The 22,958-nt window shown below is 36.0% G+C and overlaps 1 protein-coding gene across 2 annotated transcripts in view; it reads right to left on the reverse strand.

Annotated features, from left to right (window-relative positions):
- Positions 1 to 22,958, reverse strand: part of LOC106668994 (serine/threonine-protein kinase SIK2) — a 157,976-nt gene that overhangs the window by 12,295 nt on the left and 122,723 nt on the right. Inside the window, exons 5-6 of one of the 2 annotated variants that reach the window (XM_014398225.2) lie at positions 1,858 to 2,028; positions 1,373 to 1,496 (exon numbers count right to left, since the gene is read on the reverse strand). In XM_014398225.2, the coding sequence (XP_014253711.1) occupies positions 1,373 to 1,496; positions 1,858 to 2,028 (295 nt within the window). Of the gene's footprint in view, positions 1 to 1,372; positions 1,525 to 1,857; positions 2,029 to 22,958 lie in introns of both variants that reach the window. The other variant, XM_014398226.2, reaches the window with a different exon arrangement.

A 22,958-nucleotide genomic window follows, 5' to 3' on the forward strand; every position in this document is an offset into this window, starting at 1 on the left:
TCACGTCGTTCTGTGAAGGATTTGAGATGCTCTTTGCATCGATGTGTTAATTTCCTTCCAAATCAGGCATAGACCTGTGATGCAATAAACACCGTATCAAGCGGGTCATGTGTGTCTGTTTCTTTTTTAATAGTTTACCCGTTGGTACTACATAGCTGCTTTTAGTCCCAGTTTGTAAAACAAGCTTGTTAGACTGTAGGTTTCTTTTCCTGTGCATGTGAATATTGTACAGGTATTGTTTTGAATTTTGATTTTCCGTTGTTTTTGAATAGTTTCTGGATGGTGCTTGTTTTGTATTCGTTTTTTATTATTATTTTCGTTATTATTTGTAGTTTTTTGTTGTAATTTTCAATGTTGTGTCGGGTTTTTTTAGTCTGTGGATCATATGTCGTAGTGCTGCAATTTTGCGTTTGTGTGAGTTGTTGGACTGTGCGTTCTTGTTGTCGGTTTCAAGGGGTTTTCTGAACATTTGGAATACTTTTTTGTTGTTGATACTGGTATGGTAGAAAAGGATACTACGAAGCGAGGTTTGCACTCCCCAGGCACTGTAGCCTTCTGGCTTATTGTATTGTACCTTCCTAGTTCCTTAGTTTAGTGCAATAGACTCAATCCTTCTTCTTAGAAGTATCAGGTCATTGACTGTCGCTGCTGCAATTTGATTCCCTAAGTTTTTTCCGTACGTTAGGTTAAAGCTCCATTGAGCTGTCGCTTCAGCATTCGAAGCTGATATGAGTGGCTGTTTCCTCCTCCTCATTATATAATCTGCAAATGGGGGTATCGCTGTATATACACATGTTGGGCAGATGTTTTCTCAGATGCCAGTGACCGGTTAGTGGTCCTACCAGTCCTCTGAGTTTGGTGTTGATACTGGTAATGTTAAGTCCAAGATGGCAGTTTTCTGTTTTGGCAAGTATTTCAAATAGATGAAATAGTTCTCAGCCAATTATTTTTAGAAAGTGGTTGACGTTGTCCCTAAACCGTCTTTTTGAGTGTATATGTCATTTTTGCGAATGTAGAGTCTAATAAATGTTCGTATCCTTTTTATTCATTGTTTTTTCCTTGAACAGTGCTCACTGAATCCAGACTTAGAGAGATAAATAATGACCGGAACAAAGGACCAAATTTTGATCAAATTGCTCTTGTACAGAAGTAGAACTTTTGAACTTATTTTCTTTCTCTATCTGGCATCTTCCCATACTTCATCATTATCCTCAATATCACGACTAACGTTGAAATTATAAGGTTAGTCGAAAATGAAATAGGTTCAGGCGTTCTGTAGCCATGTTATACTGACAAATTCATAATTTACTTGATTTAGTGGATATTTATTTTTTAATCAGTGGTGATAAGTTTTATATTATACATAAAATACCTGAGCTCATAAAATAGGGTATCCTGAACCTGCCAGAAAGAACCCTGTCTCGGAGAGTGTGGAGTGTCGATCCGTCAAAGGGCAGGGCTCCGCAGACGAGGACGTACAGGACGACTCCCAGACTCTGCGACATAGACACCATGTTACCTCGTCTATACACAGGAATAACATTACATTGAAGTTACAATAAAAAGAAAGAAAAAAAATCGCCAGTTGTTCCGCTTTAAAAATATGTTGGCAGTTTTCCGGAATGTTGATGGGGCTGGGGCAGGGCGGTAACTTTTAATTAAGAACTGAGTCGAAATGAGGGCAACTCCGCGTTTTATTAAGCTTTTTAGCCTTATTTTCGGAAGTAGGAAACAACTGCTTTTAATTTAATAACAATCGTTTAAATAAAAACTGTTTTTATACTGGAAAGGACCCACGTTTCTTTTTTTTCCATATTTGACTTATATTTTTCGAGCCAGGTTTGGTCTTTTTCTTACCCAAATGTCTATCTCGGGCCCTGTATACTTTTTGCCTTCGAAGACTTCCGGAGCTGCGTACGGGGGTGAACCGCACCAAGTGGCCAACTGTTCACCAGGCGTGTAGTAATTGCTGAATCCGAAATCAGCTATTTTAATATTCATATTGCAGTCCATCAAAAGATTTTCAGCCTGGAACAAAAAGATAATTCGATTCAATTTACTTTAAACAAATAAATATGCTATAAATATACTGTCCAAGACGGGCAATTATAATTTAATTTACAAATTTAACAGAAGTCACAGCAGATAGCCTAATTTAATATATTTCAAACACCGCCTTGTCATGAAACTGTTAAAGTCTATTTTTTTCAGCGCTTTCTACATCATGATATAGCAAGCAGTTAATTTTTTTTAAATGAACAATGATCTTAAATTCACTAATTTTCGTGGTTCGCATGACCAATTAATATTTTTCAATTAATTAAGGTTTTTAGTTGAGATAAAAAAGTCAGTGTCACGAGCTGGATTCGAACCAACGACCTTCGGCTAGATAGATACGCCGCTACTCACCACCTGAGCTATCGTGACTTCGATCCACTCGGACACTAACTTCCCATCTCAACCCCACCTTTTGAATTTTCCCTCCTTTCTGCCATTTTTGCAAATGCCGTGTAATCTATTTGATTCTCGGCGACAAATGGTCTTAAAGACGAACACGGACGTTTACAAAATTTTATGTGAGCTACGTGTTGATACTAGGTACTTACATAAAAGATAACTATTCTGCGATTTGCTTTGAATAATAATAAAATTAATTACAATATTGAACAGTACGAATTTATTAAATCCATTATATTTAGTGATCTATTGACCAAATTACTTGTTTCAATTAATTAACTTTATTATGTAAGGTTTTGGTTGAAATGAAAAAGCTAGTGCCAAGAGCGGGATTCGAACCCACGATCTTGGCTAAATACGCCGCTGCTCTACCACTTGAGTTATCGTGACTTCGATCCACTCGGACACCAACTCCCCATTACAGCCTACCTTTCCAACTTTCCCTCCTTTTTGCCATTTTTCAAATCCCGCTCGTGGCAATAACTTTTTAATTTCAACCATAATCTTACATAAAAAGACTAATTAATTGAAAGAAGTAATTTGGTCAATAGACCACTAAATATAATGGATTTAATAAGTGAAACGAATTATAACTTCAATAACAGCTCCCCGTGGCCATTTCATATGTCGCCAAGAATCGAATCCTGATTACACGACATTTGAAAGCGGCGTATTAGCCGAAGGTCGTGGGTTCGAATCCCGCTCGTGGCTCTAGCTTTTTCAGTTCAACCAAAACCTTACATAAAAAGATTAACTAAGTGAAAGTACGAATTTATGTTAAACGTAAGTGTCGGAGACCTGCATGGGCGAATAAATGAAATGAAGTTATTAAGGAAAACGGCCATTAGTGTTCGTTAAGCTGAAACAGAGCCGTTCTCCTCTCTGAGATCCCAAGCATTATATTTCCTTGTTACAAGCAGAAAATGTCCCTCTTGAGCTGGATTGTATTACTTCATCCACCAAATTTGTCAGATGGCCCCGGAAAATCCAAAGCCGTAAACGGTTTGGATGACACAAATTAATTTACAAAATTATCCATAGATCAAAGTTTAACTGCTGAACACGAACCTAAGAGACCTGATATACAGATTTTGAAGTCAGAGTATGATCATAAGACACCCATTCGTTTTGCTAAAATTTTGCGGAATATACATATTTTTACGGCCAAGTAAGATGATCAAGAAAATACAGAGGAATAAGCCGAGTAAAATCATTAAGAAATGGTCTCCCAAACTAATCCGCATAACAAAAATTCTTAAAAGGTTTTAATCCCGGGGTTTTTAAACCAAAACCTTAAACGACCCTTGGGGTTTAAAAGGGTGCAAACCAAGGGAGAAAGGAAGTGAGGAATCGGTAAGAGGGGTGTCGTAAAAAAAGCTTTTTCTCTCACTCTCTCTCTCTCCCACCTTTAGTTTTCCGCTTTTCAACCCTTGCGGTGTAGTGGTGTGCCCAATCTGTGCCAAGCACAGCCCACTGTAACTAATTGCCACTTACAAACGGATTTAATGAATGATCCAGAGATGATGCGATCCGTCTAATTTCATGAGGTAGCGCCTTTAGGAAAATTTGTCGCTTCTTATGCTGTAATTAGATATTGTGCGGACGGCGTTGTTCTCTTACATAACTGCCGCAAAGTAGTGAGAAAATTGTGATGTTTAACGAAAAAAGGCTAACAGTCTAAAACAGACTTATCAAACATCAGTCGAATAAATGATTGACAAAATGTATAAAAACAATTAACATTGAATACTGTCAACAATTTTAAAAATATATATACATTCAGTATAAAGACAAAGAATTCCTTATGTAATGTAGTATATTTTTGACTTAAAAATGACGGATTTTTTGCTGTATCACTCGTGTAACTTTTGCAATATCCAAGGCTTTTCTGAACCGAATTTCAAATATTTTTCGCCATTTTTTCATAAATTGAATGGGCTTAACGAATGTGCAAATGAAAATGTAGTTTATGGTTTGAGAAATAAAAAAATCAGTAGTTTTGAAGAAACCCAGGGACACTAATACGTTGATACCCTGTATGTCCGTGCAATTTTTTAATAGCCATGGTTTTTCAGAACCGATTTTCCAATACTTTTCGCCATTTTTTTAAATAAATGGAATGGGGTTGACGAATGTGCAAATGAAAATGTCCTTAATGATTTGATAAATAAAAAAATACAAATTTTTAACTTACAAAATGAACAACTGTAATAATTGGAATATTTGAGAGCAGATGTTATCTTCAAAAAACTGTTTAATTGATTTTTTACTTGGTTACACTTTTTTACTTAATTGTTGAAGAAAACCAGGAACACTAATCCGTTGATATCCTGCATGTCCGTGCAATTTTTTAATATCCAAGGCTTTTCAAAACCCATTTTCCAATCCTTTTCGCCATTTTTTAATAAATTGAATAGGCTTGACGAATGTACAAATGAAAATGTAGTTCATTATTTGAAAAATAAAAATATCTAATTTTTAACTTAAAAAAATGAACAACTGTAATAATTGCAAGGTTTGAGAGCAAATTTTATCCTCAAAATCCTGTTTAATTGTGTTTTACTTGGGCAGTTTTGAAGAAAACAAGGGACGCCAATAAGTTGAATACCCAGTCCACATAGAAACATATGTGTGCAAAAATAGCTTAAATTGCAATTTTAATTACTACGTATAAAACAGTCAAATACGTGACATTTTGTACAGTACAAACCAGGCAGTTTTTGATAAACTCCAACGTTCATTTTAATGCAAGGTTGATAAATTAAAATGGGATAAAAGACTATTATCGGTCGAAGTTTCTTCTGAAAACACCTTTTTGTCCCCAGTGACAATTCCATTAACGGAATCATGGAATGTTCAGCTGCAAACAGCTATACCAAGATTGATTTAGAACTAATCAACTAGTAATGAACATTCCTTAGACGAAGGAGCAATGAAATATTGAACAAAACCGCGCACGACGGTGTATAAACATTTCAAGGAAATTAATCAAGAAAGTTTAAAATCTGGGCAAATTGGACTAGATGAATTGGTGTTAAATTGAATGATGGATATAAGATAAAAACGAAGAACGCTAAAGAAACGATTAAGGGAATTTAAATTAAACGAAAATGTTTAGGTGACCTGCCTGTGAATAAGCTGGTTTCACTGAAAGATCCCAATCAACTTGTTGATAATTAACAATAATTACAGACATTCTGTGAGTTTTTAACCGTTTATTGTTCATCCTAGTTTATTGGATTTGGGATAAAGTCAAAATGTTTCTTTTCGCTACTTTGACATATCTGGTCAGGAAAAAAAATATTTTTACATTTTCATCATTTCTCCCTTTTCACCGAGCTGGGTCTGCAATATTAAATATTTCCCAATTTTTCCATTTGCGTCAGTCTCCATCGATTTTTTGACCACCGCCCTTGAACTGGTTCTTAAATATTTACGCCCATTTTAATTAAAGTTATGACGCCCTTCTACGACCCCGAGAGAGGCAATACGGTAGCATGCAAATAATCGAAATTTTTCGATCTGTAAATTATTCAATACGCTTTCTGAAACCTGTTGATTAGGTCCAGAGTTCTACATGCAAAATATAAAGCACTGACGGGTTAACTAAAACTATTATTCCCGGACAATTTAAATTTATACGTAATACAATGTTAGCACTTAAGCTGCTAATTATCGTTTAAAATAGTACGTGGTAGACCTCGTTTTTGACATTGCTTTCCCGTATACTCGGTCGTCCTTAAAAGGACAATGAGGATCCTTAAACCTAGCCTTCCGGCCTTATGGGACGTTTTGATTCTCAAGATGAGAGCTGACGTACCTCCGCATACGACAGAAGTGTGTTACTGCCGCAGACTTGGTGTAGAGGCAGCTCAGCCCCGAGGGACCAAGACAACCTCGCACCCCCGCAAAGGGCTACCTAAGCCGAAATACATCAGCCCGGTCTCCCGCGCACTCCCTAGAAAGAGAAGGCACCTCATCTCCCAGAGTATTGGGGCTTCCCCAGCATAGAAACTACCGGATCCGCTCCGGCCGCGGTTTTGTTTAAAGTGGAATTGCTACCCACTCCCTAGAGGAGACTGCCTACGGTAAAAGGCGCCAATCGAGCTCATCCTACACCTGCGTGCAAAGCATACTCGAATAGGAGCAACCGATTCACTACCCATTTCCATCCGCCACTACTCACGCATTCGAGGGCCTCTGTCAGCGTAATCATAGCGTCCTCAACGCTTATACGCTTCGGTCTGATGGTCATACGCAAGTTTCGTGCGAAGGTCACAGATAGAAAACAGCCTCTTCTCTAAGTTCTCGCCAGGGGCGTCACCACGAACCACTACGAGTCCATTCCCAGTGTAACAGAGGCTGAACCTTGGAATATTTCTGTTACCCCGTAGTACAGATGGTTATGCACCCTCCCACGTCTATGCAAACAGGATCTGGTACCCTAACCGACGTGTGCCTCAGATAAAACACCCGCCGCCCCATGCCGACCCGAGGCCGACACGTGTGCAGCTTGTGCTTTAGAGAGGTTGCCTCGCAAGAAGAGATTATAATGCAGCCCATATTACGAAAGATGGGTGCAACCATAGTGTTAATGGTTAAATGCAGCCCATATTACGAAAGAAGGGTGTAACCATAGTGTTAATGGTTATATAAGATATATTTGTTTAATATATCACAGTAAAAACACCTTCCAATAAATATTTACACGAATCAAAGAGGCCAAGGCGTACAGATAACAGAATATTTTATGGAATGACGAAAGTGCGAAACAATAAAAAATAAAATTGATGAGTTCTGTGGAAAAAAATTGCTACGTACAAAATACGAGTCGTTCATAAAAATGAACAGTCCGTGAAAAGTTTCGTGTGGATCGTTATAACTTTCTCACGACAACGAGGGAGAGGAATCATTCACGACAATTTTCCCAATAGATTTTTCTTCTTTATTTTTCGAGGTAAAATGTTAAGCCCTAAAACCACATCATGGGCATACCGGCTACAATTTATCATGATCTTTGAAAATTATGATCTGAAAGTGACAAAAAGCTGATATTTTTACCTACTTAATCATATTTTTGTAATTATACAAGAGATAAACTTATTTATAATTCAAAATTGTTAAATATTTAGATACCACGAAACAACCGGCATACACTAAACTTTCCTAGATAGAAAGAAGAAGTAAATATGAAGTTTAAAATATAGAAAATATTTTTATAAGAAAATACAGAAAATGAAATTATTTGTCAGAAATTAAACCTTTTTTTTTTACTAGACATAATAGTCCGATTTTAATGTTTGATACTGGAATAAAATACACTTGACACTTTCTTTAAAACAATCAACCATGAAAATGGATCGACTAGCTTTTGCGAAAAATTATATAGAGCTCAATTAATTAAGGTTGTTAGTTGAAATGAAGAAGCTAATGCCACGAGCGGGATTCGAACACACGACCTTCGGCTTGATACGCCGCTACTCTACCACGTGAGCTGTCGTGACTTGAGATAGCGGCGTATCAAGCCGAAGGTCGGTTCGAATCCCGCTCGTGACACTGACTTTTTTATCAACTAAAATCCTTAATTAATGATATTAATTAGTCAAGCGGACCATGAAAAATAGTGAATTATATAGAGCATGCTCTAGGAATGTCAGGTCGTCGAAATTTACAGTAAAAAATTAATTTACACAGATTTCCGCGAAAGTCTAAGGGTTTTATAATGGTAGAATCACGACAATGAGGTCAAATCTAAGTTTTGACATTTTCTGACCTACCTTGTTTATAGAATGTAGGCTAAAATATGAAAAAAAAAACAGTATTTTGTTGATTTACCCTTTTAAATCATACCAAATTAGAATATTGGGCGTATCCTTAGAACATTTTTGTTTTTTCGTTAACCAACAATGAAATTAATACACAAAAAATAATATTTTTTAATCTTTAAATAACGATTTATTCTCATTTAATTAAATTTACTTTATACTTACAATTTTTACTTATGTTTTAATATATCTTATATTAAAAATGAATGAAGAATATAAATAAATAAATTTATTCAAACCATAATTACATTTGGTCGTTTCAGTTTCAAAATTAATTAATTTGAATTTTGTTGAGAATGTGGTGGAAAGTTTTGCTGATCTGCAGTTGTGCTGTTTTTTTTTTTGTGCATATTTTAACAAACACTCAATAAGCAAACTGGGTCAGAAAATGGCCTAAAGTTGGGTAACCTTTGACAGCTTTTACTATATTTTTATTTCAATCAACATAAAAAAATGCTGTAAAATGATATGTTCACATTGGAGCAAATAGATCGCCGAAATAAAAATATTAAAAAAACGGAAAATTTCAATTTTCAATTAGTTTTTGGAAACAAGGGTCTGTACACAATAAGTGGCTGATACGTGCCCGATATTTTGGAGTGTAGAGTGGAGTGTCATCAAAAAAAGTTTGATCCAAATCCGTAACACACCAACCTAGTCGTCCTTTTGTTAGACATTGTTTAAAATAAAATTTTACAACATGCAAACAGAAACGTAATTTACGTCGGAAAGAGCCGGCCTTACTGTTTTTCCTCTTGAATCATCGACTATTACAATTTGACGTACTGCGGTGTCATGACAAATCGTTATCTTGATTGAGTTCGATTAGCCCAATTTGGAACACATGGGCAGTGCCGTGACGTGGGGGTTTCATTAGCTACGTCCTCCGGATCAATTCACGTATGCTCCAATTTTCGGCTTATACTGTTAAGCGATACGAAAACACCATCATCGCAATTTCAAGCGAACGCTACCCGAACGTTAATCATCGTCGTTTTCCCCCCTAGAGGATTTTCAAGGATTTCATAACAGCCAGCCTGGATTACAAATGACAACCGATTTGAAACAGCCGGCGTATTGGAGAAAATTACGATTTGTAACTAAATCGTTTAATTAAATCAAACTCGGCGTAATTTCGGGTAAATTAAGACATAAAACCTTGGCTTTGCTTAATTATTCAACGATTTTCAAAACGATGAAAAATAAATACAGGCTGTCCACTTATTACACCCCTAGTTATACAGGGTGACTGAGTTTTCTATTCAATCCAATTTTATACAATAATTTTTTTTACCAACTCGTTGGTAAAGGCTATCGCTGGTTTTAAGTCGAGGGATACTTATTACGCTTCACTTTTGAACGCATCAATAATTTTAAAAACGAGTAATTATTTCAATATTTGATAGTAGAGCTTATGATGGAGGGGGCGTCGGTGGCCGCAACGGAGCTGATTATGTTCATTATCCCATGTTAAGCAACCTGTCCTCAGTATGAAAAAATTATCTCTTGAATGTACTAAACAAAATTTGGAAGAGCGAAATTCCTATCCCCGAATAATGGAAAACCACATTCATAACACTAATTTTGAAACCTAACAAGGACCCAAATGCTTCCTCGTCTTACAGCCCCATAGCGCTTACTTCATGTGTTTTAAAGAAATATGAAATAATGATTAAAAATCGTTTACAGTCGTGGTTAGAACGGAACAAAGTACTCCCTAAGTTTCAATACGGGTTCCGTAAAGGCCTGTCAGTGCAAAACGCACAGGCTAATTTAATCTGTGATATTTATGAAGCGTTTACAGAATCGAAAACACTCTTGGCCCTTTTCGAAGACATCATGGCAGCCTATGATACTGTTGATTTGGGTATCCTAGGAGAAAAAATGTCCAGCATTGGTATTCCTGCGGTGGTAATTAATAATATATTAAGAATTTTTGGGCCAAAAAAAATTCTAATAAAAATAAATGATTCTTCATTTGGTCCTTTTACCACATATCAGGGACTCCCCCAAGGAGGAATTCTAAGCCCCTTATTATTTCTGGTCTATGTGCACGATTGGGCTACTTGCATCCCACCCTCAATTAAAGTGCTGACGATATTTGCCTCTATACGGTTCACAGATCTGCAGAGGTGGGAATTCTGGCATTAGACGAGGGAATGACCACATTTGCTCACTGGATTAATACCAACAATTTATCAATATCGGCTCCAAAGTCATTTCTTTGTCCTTTCTCTAGGATGAGGAGTGTTCCTCTAGGAGACTCAGTGGTTTTGGGTGGATATTGTTTTAAAGTTTGTAAGTCAGTTAAATTTCTCGGCCTCAATGTCGACCGTAAATTATTGTGGAAAGACCACATAAACCAGATAATGGAAAAAAGTGAAAAATATTTGAACATTTTGCGATGCTTCACGACTACGAAATGGGGGGGGGGGCTGACCCCAATGTGTCATTGTTGTTTTATAGGGCATGTATCCGAAGCACGATTTTGGATGCATTTTTTATGGAGGTGCTAGTGAAGTGCACTTGAGGAAATAAATGTATCAGAAGATGTTTGGGATTTTTATCAGACACCTCGATAAAGGTGCTGGATTGTGAAAGTTGTGAACCCCCTCTGACAATTGATAAGCTGTCGGCAAATATGATCTTAAAATTAATGTCTAGTAACAGCCTGGTATACAATAAAGTAGCATCGCTAAACAGTAGGATCCTCACAAAAAAATACTGGGAAAAGAAAAAACTCCCTCCCCTTTTAAAAGCGTATTTGGAGAGAGTGAAGTTCAATTTTATTTTATATAAACATGACATTTTGCCTACATATGAATTGGAATTTGAAACTATTTGTGCCGAATTGAGTGTTACATCGCTGAGGGATTACTCCCAGGCCTCTTCGGCGTCTGTGAATTCAATGTTTCTTTGTGACGTTTTGTCTTTATACTCATCTCCATACCTTATATTCACGGACGGATCAAAAACGGAGGTTGGAGTAGGATGCGCCTGGTACGATCCACAGAAAAACAAACTCGAAAAATATAAACTTCCTCCAGAGTTCAGTATATATTCTGCTGAACGTTTTTGCATCTTTAAGGCAGTAGAGTATGTATACAAAGAAGATGTAAAAAGTGAATCATTATTAATTTTGTCAGACTCAAAAAGTTCCTTGGAGAGTCTGAAGAATTTTAACCTTAATTCAGATAACAACTATCTTGTAATATGGGTAATTAAAAAGGTCCTCGACGTTAAATCGTTAAAAGGAGTGAATATACGATTCCTGTGGGTGCGAGGTCACTCGGGGTAACACTAAAATAGATAGTATCTCCTATCCCCCTTCCCTTGCAAGATGCAAAAAGTGCAATTAAGACCCAAAATTGGATAAAGTGGCATAAGTATAGTGAACGTATACAAACCGGAAAATTCTACACTTCTATAAACCCTCAGTTGTCTAAAAAGCCTTGGTTTCAAAATGTTCCATTTTCCAAGAGGGATATCACAATTATAAATAGGCTTAGGTCTAATCATGGAATTTGTGGAATTTACCTTCATAAAATAAACCAGAAACAGAACGATCAATGTAAATTCTGCAAAATCCCTGAAGACTTAGAACATAAGATCATGATCTGTCCAGGGTACTTAATTGAGAGGAACTATTTTTTGGATAGGTTATACGGTATGAAGGAAGTGCCCAAACCCATAAACTATAAGTCACTTTTAGCCTTGAACAACGCTGTAATATATGGACATCTCCTAGATTTTGTTTATAGGTAACATGAAAAGTTGAAAATTTGAAATGAGTCCCTTGCCTTAACTAGGGAGAGCTGTGTCTGTTGGGGGCTGGGCGCGGCTGGTTTGTCTGCGGTGGGCGGTTGGGGTTGGTAGGGCTCCCTGAGCAAGTTTGGCTCCGGGTGTTTGGGAGATGTGGACTTTTCCACATATCTCGATGTAAGGTCCACATCTCCAAAACGGACCCTCGTAATGGATTTAAAATTAGACCTTCAAGATTGAGAAAATGAGAGGAGAGCCCGGTCATTCCTGTTCGTTCGCTGCGGCCGGGTTGGTGGCTACTGGTGGATGCACGGCCCTGAAACTCGGTTCGTTGGCTAATGTATAACAACGAGGCCATTAATATAAAAAAGAGTGGTATTTCATTATTTGATAGTAAAGCTCATGCTTAAAAAACCTGTTTAATTTTTTTTTCTCGGTAGATTAGTTTTAAAAAACTGGGGTGAGGGTACACTAGTAACTTAATAATCTGTATAATACAATTAATTAAGGTTTTTAGTTGAGATAAAAAAGTCAATGGCACGAGCGGGATTCGAACACACGATCTTCGGCTTGATACGCCGCTGCTCTACCACTTGAGCTATCGTGACCTCGATCCACTCGGACACCAACTTCCCATCTCAACCGCACCTTTTGAATTTTCCTTTGAACCTGTATAATATTTTTGTCCTTTTTACTTAAAAAAAAAATGGGCTTTTTTCTTTCAAAAACACCGGTTCCCTGAGGGTTTATATGACCTCTGCTGTCCCGAACCCAAGATTTAAAAAAAAAAAAAAAAAAAAAAAAAAATTGTTCTCGGTAGATAGTTTTAGAAAACCGGGAGGGTACACTAGTAAGTTAATAACCTGTATAATATTTTTGTTCTTTTTACTTTTAGAAATAAATTCTAAAGGACGATCTGTAATAAACAAATATCTCGTTGAAAAACTCAAGCTTTTATATGGCTGCTTTTTAAGACTAATTAAAATTAATATAAAAAAAGATTGGTATTTCAATATTTGATAGCAGAGCTCATGCTTACAAACCTGTTAAATAATTTTTTTTTCTCGGTAGATTAGTTTTAGAAAACCGGGGTAAAGTACACTAGTAAGTCAATAACCTGTATATCATTTTTAATCATTTTACGTTTAGAAATAAATCCTAACGGACGATCTGTAATAAACAAAGATCTCGTTGAAAAATTCAAGCTTTTATTGGGCTGCTTTTTAAGATTAATTAAAATTAATATAAAAAAGAGTGGTATTTCAATATTTGATAGTAGAGCTCATGCTTAAAGAACCTGTTTAAAAAATTTTTTTCTCGATAGATTAGTTTTAGAAAACTGGGGTACACTGTAAGTTAATAACCTGTATAATATTTTTGTCCTTTTAGAAATAAATTCTAACGGGCGATCTGTAATAAACAAGATCTAGTTGAAAAATTCAAGCTTTTATTGGGCTGCTTTTTAAGAATAATTAAAATTAATATAAAACGATTGGTATTGGAAAACACGATATGGAATTTATATTTATGAAGGTAACTTTGATCAAAAACCAATATTTTCATTTAGGTTTATTTAAAAAAAGAAAAAAATTCTCAATATTTTGGAGGCTAAATGTTCGATTATGGTTTAAATGTCAAGCATGAAAAAACTTAAATTAATTTAATCGACGTTTCAGAAATGGTTTTGCTAATCTATTCACGTAATTCTTATATCTAAACCGCACTGTTTTAAAAGTGAAGCGCGAATATTTAAAATCTGAGATTTAGTTACTTATTTCTCCTACTCTCATGGAATAATACAGTTTTTACGTCATTGATTACACACAATAAAACCCCAGTCAATAATATACACACCGGATATAAAAAATAAATGGAGTCGAAGTTTTTTTAGTCTCAATAAACCCGTGTGCATTGTTTATTTGTGTACCTCCCTTCCTTACGACGTAGAATCATTTCAATTCCAACAAAGGTCAGAAATAAAACAACGTTTTATCAGTTAGATTAAAAGTGACCTAACAGAAAACACGGCTGTTACTAGGCAACCGTTTAAAAAGCCAAGCAAAGACATTACTTTTACGATTTTACTACTTCTCGTTATCTTATCTCGAATATAATTTGAAACAGTAGGCTTTTTGTTAATAGAGTGAATTTAAACCGAAATAAAACGAGATTTGTTGTTCTTATTGTTCTTTGATTTGCTGCTTTAAAAATAAACTAGACAATGCTTTAAGGGCTAATTAAACAGAAACGTTTAAAATGTAAATTATTCCGCGGTTTTTCTCGTCAAGGATAATCCAGTGATTCTGTTGCATTTCTGCTTCGAGCCTGACCCATTCGGCACTCAAGTGTGTTCTATTGCAGGAAAAAAAGGTCTGTGGCGCACATCGAGCAAACACGGCAGGAAATATAAATAAAAGGGCCGGTTAAATGGCATAAAGGACTTTCGGAACAACATAAAACAGAATCCAACGTGACATGTCGACAGTTATAACTCCATGGCATACATAAAGGCATTACACTCGACGGCAAAAAAAAAAAAAAAAAAAAAAAAAAAAAAAAAACCATGTACAAAAAAATCCTTGGCATTTAAATCACTGAAATCCTGCTCGTCCTAATGAACCTGCAATAAAGATAACACGCAGACCCTATTACTGTAGGTGGTAATGTGCACTTATCAGTGACACACTGCGAGACAAGGCGGACAAGTATGATTAGGGCCGATAAAAACATCTCAAGGAAAAGTTTCGTTACTACATGTTTCAAATGGCAATATTTACGTGTACATAATATAACTTAGTTTAAGCTTCTAAAAGTAAACATGCAATTAATAAAAAAAAAATTATGAACGACTATTTGCCTATTAAAAAATAAAAATTAGCTTAGGTCCTTTTAGTCAATTTAAAATGTCAGTGTTAATTTAAAAAATATATAAATAGTTTGTAACAGTTTATAACTAAACTAAATGAAAACCAGACGGCTCCAAAACCGAGAAGGGTACAGGGCCTGGATACTTCGGGTTGAAACCAAAGACCGAACTGACGGTAAACCTTGTAAATATGTTACAGTTGAACAATGCGCCAGGAAAATAAAAAACTAGGAAAACAATCCCGGAAGATAGCCATTTTCTCTGACAGTCGGGGCTAAGGGCTCATGCGAGGCGAAGGCGAGTGCATGGAGGCCCTGACGGAAGTTTGCGACACTAATGACCTCACCTGGCATGGGTCCCTGGGCACTGGGGGCATAGAGGCAACGAAAAGGTTGACATGTCCAAAAAGGGGGCCAGCATGGAATCTTTGGATTCTGAACCCTACCGTGGCTTAACATCAAAAGAGACTCCATCTTAAAATGTATCCTTAATGAGTCCAGAACATGGTTGAACAATTCCACAGGTATGAGGCACGCGAAGAGGTTCATAGAAGGACCATCCGCAAAACTTACAAAAAAATTACTAGAAAAGCAACCGCAAGCGAATCAGGATTGTGGTAGGAGACCTGACAGAGCACTGCCACTTTTAAGAAAGCACATTCACCGGATAGGAGTACAGACAGAAGAAATATTGTGCAAATACCAGAAAAAGGAGGAGACCGCAGAACACATTCTAGGTTTCTGTGAAGGTCTATTTCGGTCCAGGTTCTTGTAGCTAGGGCAAGAAAAACCGCAAGCGAGATCCTACACTAAGAAGCTATGGAGGCTGATTTACAACCTGAGAGTTATAAATAGAGGAGCACAATAGATCTATTCAGGTCGAGGTGCAATGGGTCTTGTGGCCGCCTCTTTTATCCCTATCCCTATCTAGTTTATAAACCGTTCTTTTTGATAACCATTACCCTTGGCTAGTGAATCAAAAGGTTTTATAAAAGGCAGATCAAGTTAAAAACATTTTACAAAAAATTCTCCTTTTCCAATAAGTTTGCTACTAGATGAGATAAAATTAATATGGTGAAAAAAACAAAAGACCGAACCATAAAATAAACAAGGAATTATTTTTGGTTAAACAAATCTTGCGAATTTTTACATACAATTGGTTTGTCACCATAGCTACAGTTCTATTTCCTTTTATCCATTAAAATCAATCAAATAGAATTTATAATTTTAAAGGAAATTCTTTTACAAGACGGACTGGTATGATCAGAAAAAAATTGCATGTTCCGTGTGAAATTGTTCTATGAAAATAATTGAGGGGAAGCTTTTATATTAAGAAATGGTCAAGCGATTTCGGAAAGTGATGAAATTATTGTTATTAAATAGCACAGACCGAGTAAACAATTTGATAAGCTACAATGATTTACAACCTTTATTTATTTACAATAATAATTTACATTATTTTATGAAAAGTTTTAACTTGTTTTTTCCGTGTTTGCCGAAGCAAAAATCCAGTGAAAACCTGACTAGGCGGTTTAAATGAATTTAAATGAAATACCCATCGAAATATTCTTGCGATGTAAACAATTTTTAAAAAATGTTTCATCACAGGTAGATTAAAAGACGGAAAACGCCCTTAATTTTTTTCATGATATCCGTATGTAGTTTGCCTGATATCCCGTTAAAATATAAACATTTTATGTTATGCCATAAAATTATTTATACATATTATTTTTATTATTATTTTATTATATATTTTAGTTATGACATAAAATTTGTCGACACGGACATTATTTCGTTGAGACATCCATATTGACAAAAGTTTATTATGTTCCATTACGAATATTTCGAACATGACTTACATTTGTAGAATGGGACTTAGCTTAACTATGTAGCAGTAATTGAATTGTTTTTTCACTTCAGCAATTTGTCGTGGGGGTCTTTATAAATTACAATAGATGAAATTGCCGTATTTGACGAACAAATACTCCTTCCTATCGTTATAAAAAGATAGTTCCTACTCAAAGTTATTTTCAACAATCCGGATATCAACCTGATGATGAGCAATACGCTTGAAATTCGGTTCGTTGAAAACAACTAACTGTGTATCTTTTTACAAATGTGTGGGGATTAGTGACCGTTAGTAGCTATGGTAAATGGGTAAAAAATGGTCGAGAGAGTATGTTGTTCAATATTTGTAAAAAGATTATTCCGAAATCGTGAGATGCCGTCTGGTGAGATGTAGGTTTCAGAAAAAAAATTTCTTTATTAAATTAAACGTTAAATTTAAACAATGTTTGTAAATCCCAGGCCCTGAAGATGATCTCAATAAAGATCGAAACGCTGGCACGATAAAGAAAATGTTTTCTGAAACCTACATCACACCAGATCGCATCTCAAGATTTTCGAATAATCTTTTTACAAATATTGAACAACATACTCACTCGTCCATTTTTTACCCATTTACCATAGCTGCACCTCCCTATTTGTACTAATATTGTCAATTGAAATTGAATTGGTTTACCGTTATTTTCTGTATTAATTGCAACCGAAGTATTTTAGTAGGATTAAACGCGTGAAAGATTAGAAAAGGAAGTAAGTGGTAAAGCTAAGGAAGAGTAATGACCAATGTAGTAACCCTACAACTAAACAACTAAAAAAAATGTGATTTTGCCTTCACATTTGAAATATTTATTGATTTTTTTAAAATTGTACATGAATTTCTGGACTAGTTTGGTATTAGCAAATTAGTTATAATTGTAGTCTCAGTTGTACCATTTTTTTCTTAGGATTTTAATGGTCAATGTCAAGTACGACTTTTGTCTTCTTTTTTGAAATATTTATAGATTTGTTTAATTGTCTCGCACATGAATTTCTGGTCTAGTGTGATATTTATTTTTTTGATCTAGAAAATCTGTTCTCATTTTAGCCTCAGTTGTACGGATTTTTTCCCAGATTTTAATGGTCAGTGGTCAGTGAGACTTTGGGTCTTCCTATTTGAGTTATTTCTGGAATAACATGCTGTACAGTGAAGGCCACTTTCGTGAATTATAACTAAAAATAATGTCTTATCATGAATTTAAGTAAGATAATAAAATTGTACCATTTTTTTCTTTGGATTTTAATGGTCAATGTCGAAAGTATGACTTGTCTTCTTTTTTTAAATATTTATAGATTTGTTTAATTGTCTCGTACATGAATTTCTGGTAGTGTGATATTTGTCTTTTTGATCTAGAAAATCTGTTCTCATTTTAGCCTCAGTTGTACGGATTTTTTTCCAGATTTTAATGGTCAGTGGTCAGTGAGACTTTGGGTCTTCGTATTTGAGATATTTCTCAGATTTTTTTATTGTGTCAGGAATAACATGCTGTACAGTGACGGCCACTTTTGTGACCTTGTCATGAATTTAAGTAAGAAAATCAAGATTTTTTAAAAATTTAAAAATAACTTTTTTGAATGTATATTATTTAAACGGTTAGAGCATCAGGTTTTTAACAATGTTTAATACTTAGGATAAAATTCTTGTTTTAGTTCAATTTATAAATGTTAATATTTTCAGTAGAGTTCTTATCTCAAAATCTTGTTTTTTTAATCAATTTTTATAGTAAAAATGAATTAAATTGGTTGTACTATATATTCATGAGTTTAATTTTTAATTAATAAGATTAATTCTAATTTGTTAAATCCTTAACACTGTTTTTGTTTAATAGGGTTTGTTTACTTCCAAGTGTTATATCTCCGATTATCACTGCTCCGTCTGACCTCGATGATATTTCTACATTGTCAAACGTTTCGGCATTACGTGGGCGGAATTCAATCTAATTTTATCGATCAGGAAGTAAATCTAACAGAAACACGTTGAATCCTTCGAAAATGTAGAGCCGAATTTTCATTTTCGACACGTCGTAAACCCAATCGATCTCGGCCCCCGCTTTGTTTCGTTATTCGATTAATTCCAATTTGAAATCTCGGTTAACTTCCGTAATACAATGATTTCAATGGTTTTCGAAAGGAAGGAAGCAACCTTTATCCATTTATTTGCCTTGCGGGCGGGGAAAAGGATGACACAGCGGCCGGGGGGGGAGGGTGGTGAAACCCAGCGGGAAATCAAACGTGTAGTTACTAAACGGAGATCCCGACGGGGACTCGTATTATGTGGAAAATTTCATTCCAGTCCCACTAATCCCATCCGAAATAGTTCATTTACAAATCGTTATTTTCCTTAAACCAAAGAAGTTGGCATTTAAAACATGGTATAAAATTACTGCAAAAATCCCACAACATAGAAGTTTCCCACTATTTAGTATTCATGATAAATATTAATGCTCAGGAAAAATAACAAAGTGATTTTTTTAATTTCGCTATTTTATTATTTTTTTAATAATTTATTTTATTTAGTGCTATCTGTACAAGTAGTAATGAATAATATTACAAAATGAACAACCACGAGATATTGGGAAAACAATAAAAAAATTATGCACGGATAAAATAACAATCGAGCACCATTGAAAAGGCAACTTGACGTATATAGGCGACATTTTGGCGTATCATCTGACCTGAGCGTATTCTTGGGGCACAGATCGTTGTTCCGCTGCCTCCGGGCTTCAGGTATTTTTAAATGTAATCCATATATGTCTTTAATAGTCATAATTGACCGTACTAATTATTTTAATTAATTATACTTTTAATCTAAGATTTGGTAGAGATGAAAAAGCAAGTGTCACGAGCGATATTCGAGCCCACGTCGGATAAGTCATTTTTTCATCTCAAACAAGACCTTAGAAAAGTATCATTAATTAAAGTGTAGATTTATATTTAGGGGAAAAATATGACCTAGTTTACTTGGAAAATATTTAGTTTTAGTCAGATTTATATTTTTATTGCAATATACTTAAAAAGTGCTATAAAATGATATGTTCACATATTTGATTTGAACAAGTAGAACGGCGAAATAAAAAGATTTTAACAAAATAGGCGAAACTAGGGCTTATTTACAAGAAGTGGCGGACACGTGACCAATATTTTCGAGTGTAGAATCACCAAAAAAAGTTTAGCCCAAATCCGACACATATCAACCTGGTCTTCCCCTTGTAAGTTGTTGGGCGGCAAGTTGTTTTACAAAAATGATCAAATGGTGGAACAAAATTGCACAAAAATTCTGCTTGTAAATGGTTTTATGTCAAAAACTAAAGACTGAACCCTAAAAAGACAAGCAGTTATTTGTGGTCTAATAAATACAAATCGTTCTTTTTTATTATTTGGTACGGCTCAACAGCTGGCCTATACTAGTAATGACATATTACAAACGTAGTTCTCCATATTGTCTTTAGTAGTCATAATGGACCGTACTAATTTTTTTTAACTAATTATACTTTTAATCTAAGATTTTGTTGAGATGAAAAAGCAAGTGTCACGAGTGGGATTCGAGCCAACGGGTCAATTTAAGTCAATCTAAGGGAATTTTCAACCATTTTCATCTCAACCAAGACCTTAGATGAAAAGCATCATTAATTAAAATAATTATTCAGAAATCGTGAGATGCGTTCTGGTGTGATGTAGGTTTCAGAAAAACATTTTCTTTATCGTGCCAACGTTTCGATCTTTATTCAGATCATCTTCAGGGCTCAAAGTGTTTGTCTTCTATGCAATTGTGCCATTCTTGCGTGTCGGAACTCTCAACATGACACGCAAGAATGGCACAATTACTTTGAGCCCAGAAGATGATCTCAATAAAGATCGAAACGTTGGCACGATAAAGAAAATGTTTTTCTGAAACCTACATCACACCAGACTGCATCTCACGATTTCTGAATAATTTCGATTAACTGTCACTAATCACCACACATTAATTAAAATGTACATTATGTATGTTTGTATATGTTAATTTATTGGAATGAGTGTAGCTTATTAGCGGGAAAGGAAGGTTTAACCCCACCTGAGAAATGTCGTATATACTGGGGTGAATGTCTGCCGACTGGGGAGTAAAAGTCAAGTTATTAGCGAGAATGGAGTGAGTTCAACCCAGCCCCGAGGATTAGCGAATTCTCTGGGGTTGACAACTGAGGTACATGCGTTCCCGGTTACTCATCGTCAACAAGACAAGAGAATCTTTAACGTCCGCACCTGGCTCACGGCCTTATCGGACGTTTTGATCGTGAGCTGACGCACCTCCACATACGACGGAATAGTGTTACCGCCGCAGCTTTGGTGTAGTGGTGTCCCGGCCCCTAAGGGTCGGTAGCCACGCTCTCCGCTTGTCCACTCCGAATGGTCGGGCCCGCATTGTGCGTCGGGTTGTACGCAACGTCTCCCGTGAGGAATGGGGGTAATACATTGGCCATACGCAAGCTTCACGAAAGGTCCCAGATAGAAGACAGCCTCTGTCTAAGTTCCCGCCAGGGGCGTCACCACAAGCCACCCCGAGTCCTTTCCCAATGTGACTCGGACTGGTTTTCAGAACATTTCAGTCACCCCGTGGTACAGATGGCCATACAACCCTCCCCCGTCTTTGCAGACAGGATCTGGTGCACTGGCCCTCGTGTGACTCTGGTAAGGCACCCGCCGCCCCTGCTGACCCTCAGGCCGACATAAGACAGCTTGTGCTTTAGCGAGGTTGCCACGCCCTCTGGGCTGCACCATTATATTGTCCCCGGATACCCCCCTTGTGACCAAGGGTTAGGAGGGGTCACAGGATAGAATGAAGGAGTTCGGATTGAGAAAAGGGGCCGTGGAAGAGAACACGAGGTGAGCCGTTTCGGGGTCTCGAGTCTCAACCACATTATACCACCCGTTGTCGCCGTGGTTCCACATAGTCCCCCATGACTCCCAGGGTGGGTACAACTGAGGTACGAATGAGAGACTAGCATTTTAGGATATCGACTTAATTTTCATATAAAAATAGGGAGTCAATAATAGATCGAGACGCTCAAATGGCTGCATGCTGAACAATATGGGTGAATGACCAGAAAGTAAAAGCACGCAGAGGTGATGAACTGAGCTGTTTGTCGGCCTCTAAACATACCACATTATATAACAACAATAAATTATTTTTTAATATCACAGTAGGATATCACTTTTCACAGTTTCAACAACTAGCGTTGAGCGAGTCCTAGTTTTTTCTTCTTTTTGTAGATATTACTACTGAAGTGGTTTTATTATGTAAATTCTTTCTATGATTCATGAGGTGAAAGACCATTGACAGGAGCAAACATGGGATCTGTTGAAGAAACCGAACTGACGTGTCACATCGGGGATTCCCGCATTTCCAAGTATAAGCTGGTCCCTGCATAATTAAAAAGTAATAATCACGGATTTAAGAGGGATACATTTTGATCCTCTACGTCTTGTAGAAAATCGTGAACGTATATAACATAAATATAGGTCCCAAATGCACTCCTTGGGGAACTCCTGGAAGTATAGGCTTGGATGGTGAGAAAGCATTAGAGCTTGACTTTGTACTTACTGTTTTATGTACTTTTTACTATGAAACGATTTAAATTTTATTATATTTCTATAGATAGATCATTACTATTCAACCTAATTATTTCTACAGATAAATATTAAATGTAGATGAAAGTGCTACGTTAAAAATTTATAACCCTCTCATTAGCTCAACTGATCAGATGCTAAAATCATCAGATAACTTCTCGCGGATTAAACTTCAAAGTTATGAATTTTATCACTTCGTTTTACGCACTTCAGATTGTTACTTGAGGATAGTTTAAACATGTTTAGACTATTACTTCTTCTAAATTGCTATTTCCTTTGTATTGTAATTGTTTTTAAACGGGGGATCAAAGAGAAAAAACCGTGCACTTTCTACCTAACTGGGTCAACTGCAAATCGCTATTCACTTAGAACAAATAAAACACAACATAAACCTTCTCACGAGCACGAGTCCCATCGAATAATTTCTTTTGTTCCTTAAACAAAGGAAAAACAAAATTGAAACTTAAAAAAAAGTATAAAAGCAAAGTTTAAATATTCAGAGAAAAAGTCGCCCTGCATTTTTATCTATAATTTAACAAACTACGAGGAAAGAAAAAAAATTGA

The sequence above is a fragment of the Cimex lectularius genome, unplaced genomic scaffold (genome assembly GCF_000648675.2).
Source record: "Cimex lectularius strain Harlan isolate CLEC.00 unplaced genomic scaffold, Clec_2.1 scaffold249, whole genome shotgun sequence".
NCBI lineage: Eukaryota > Metazoa > Arthropoda > Insecta > Hemiptera > Cimicidae > Cimex > Cimex lectularius.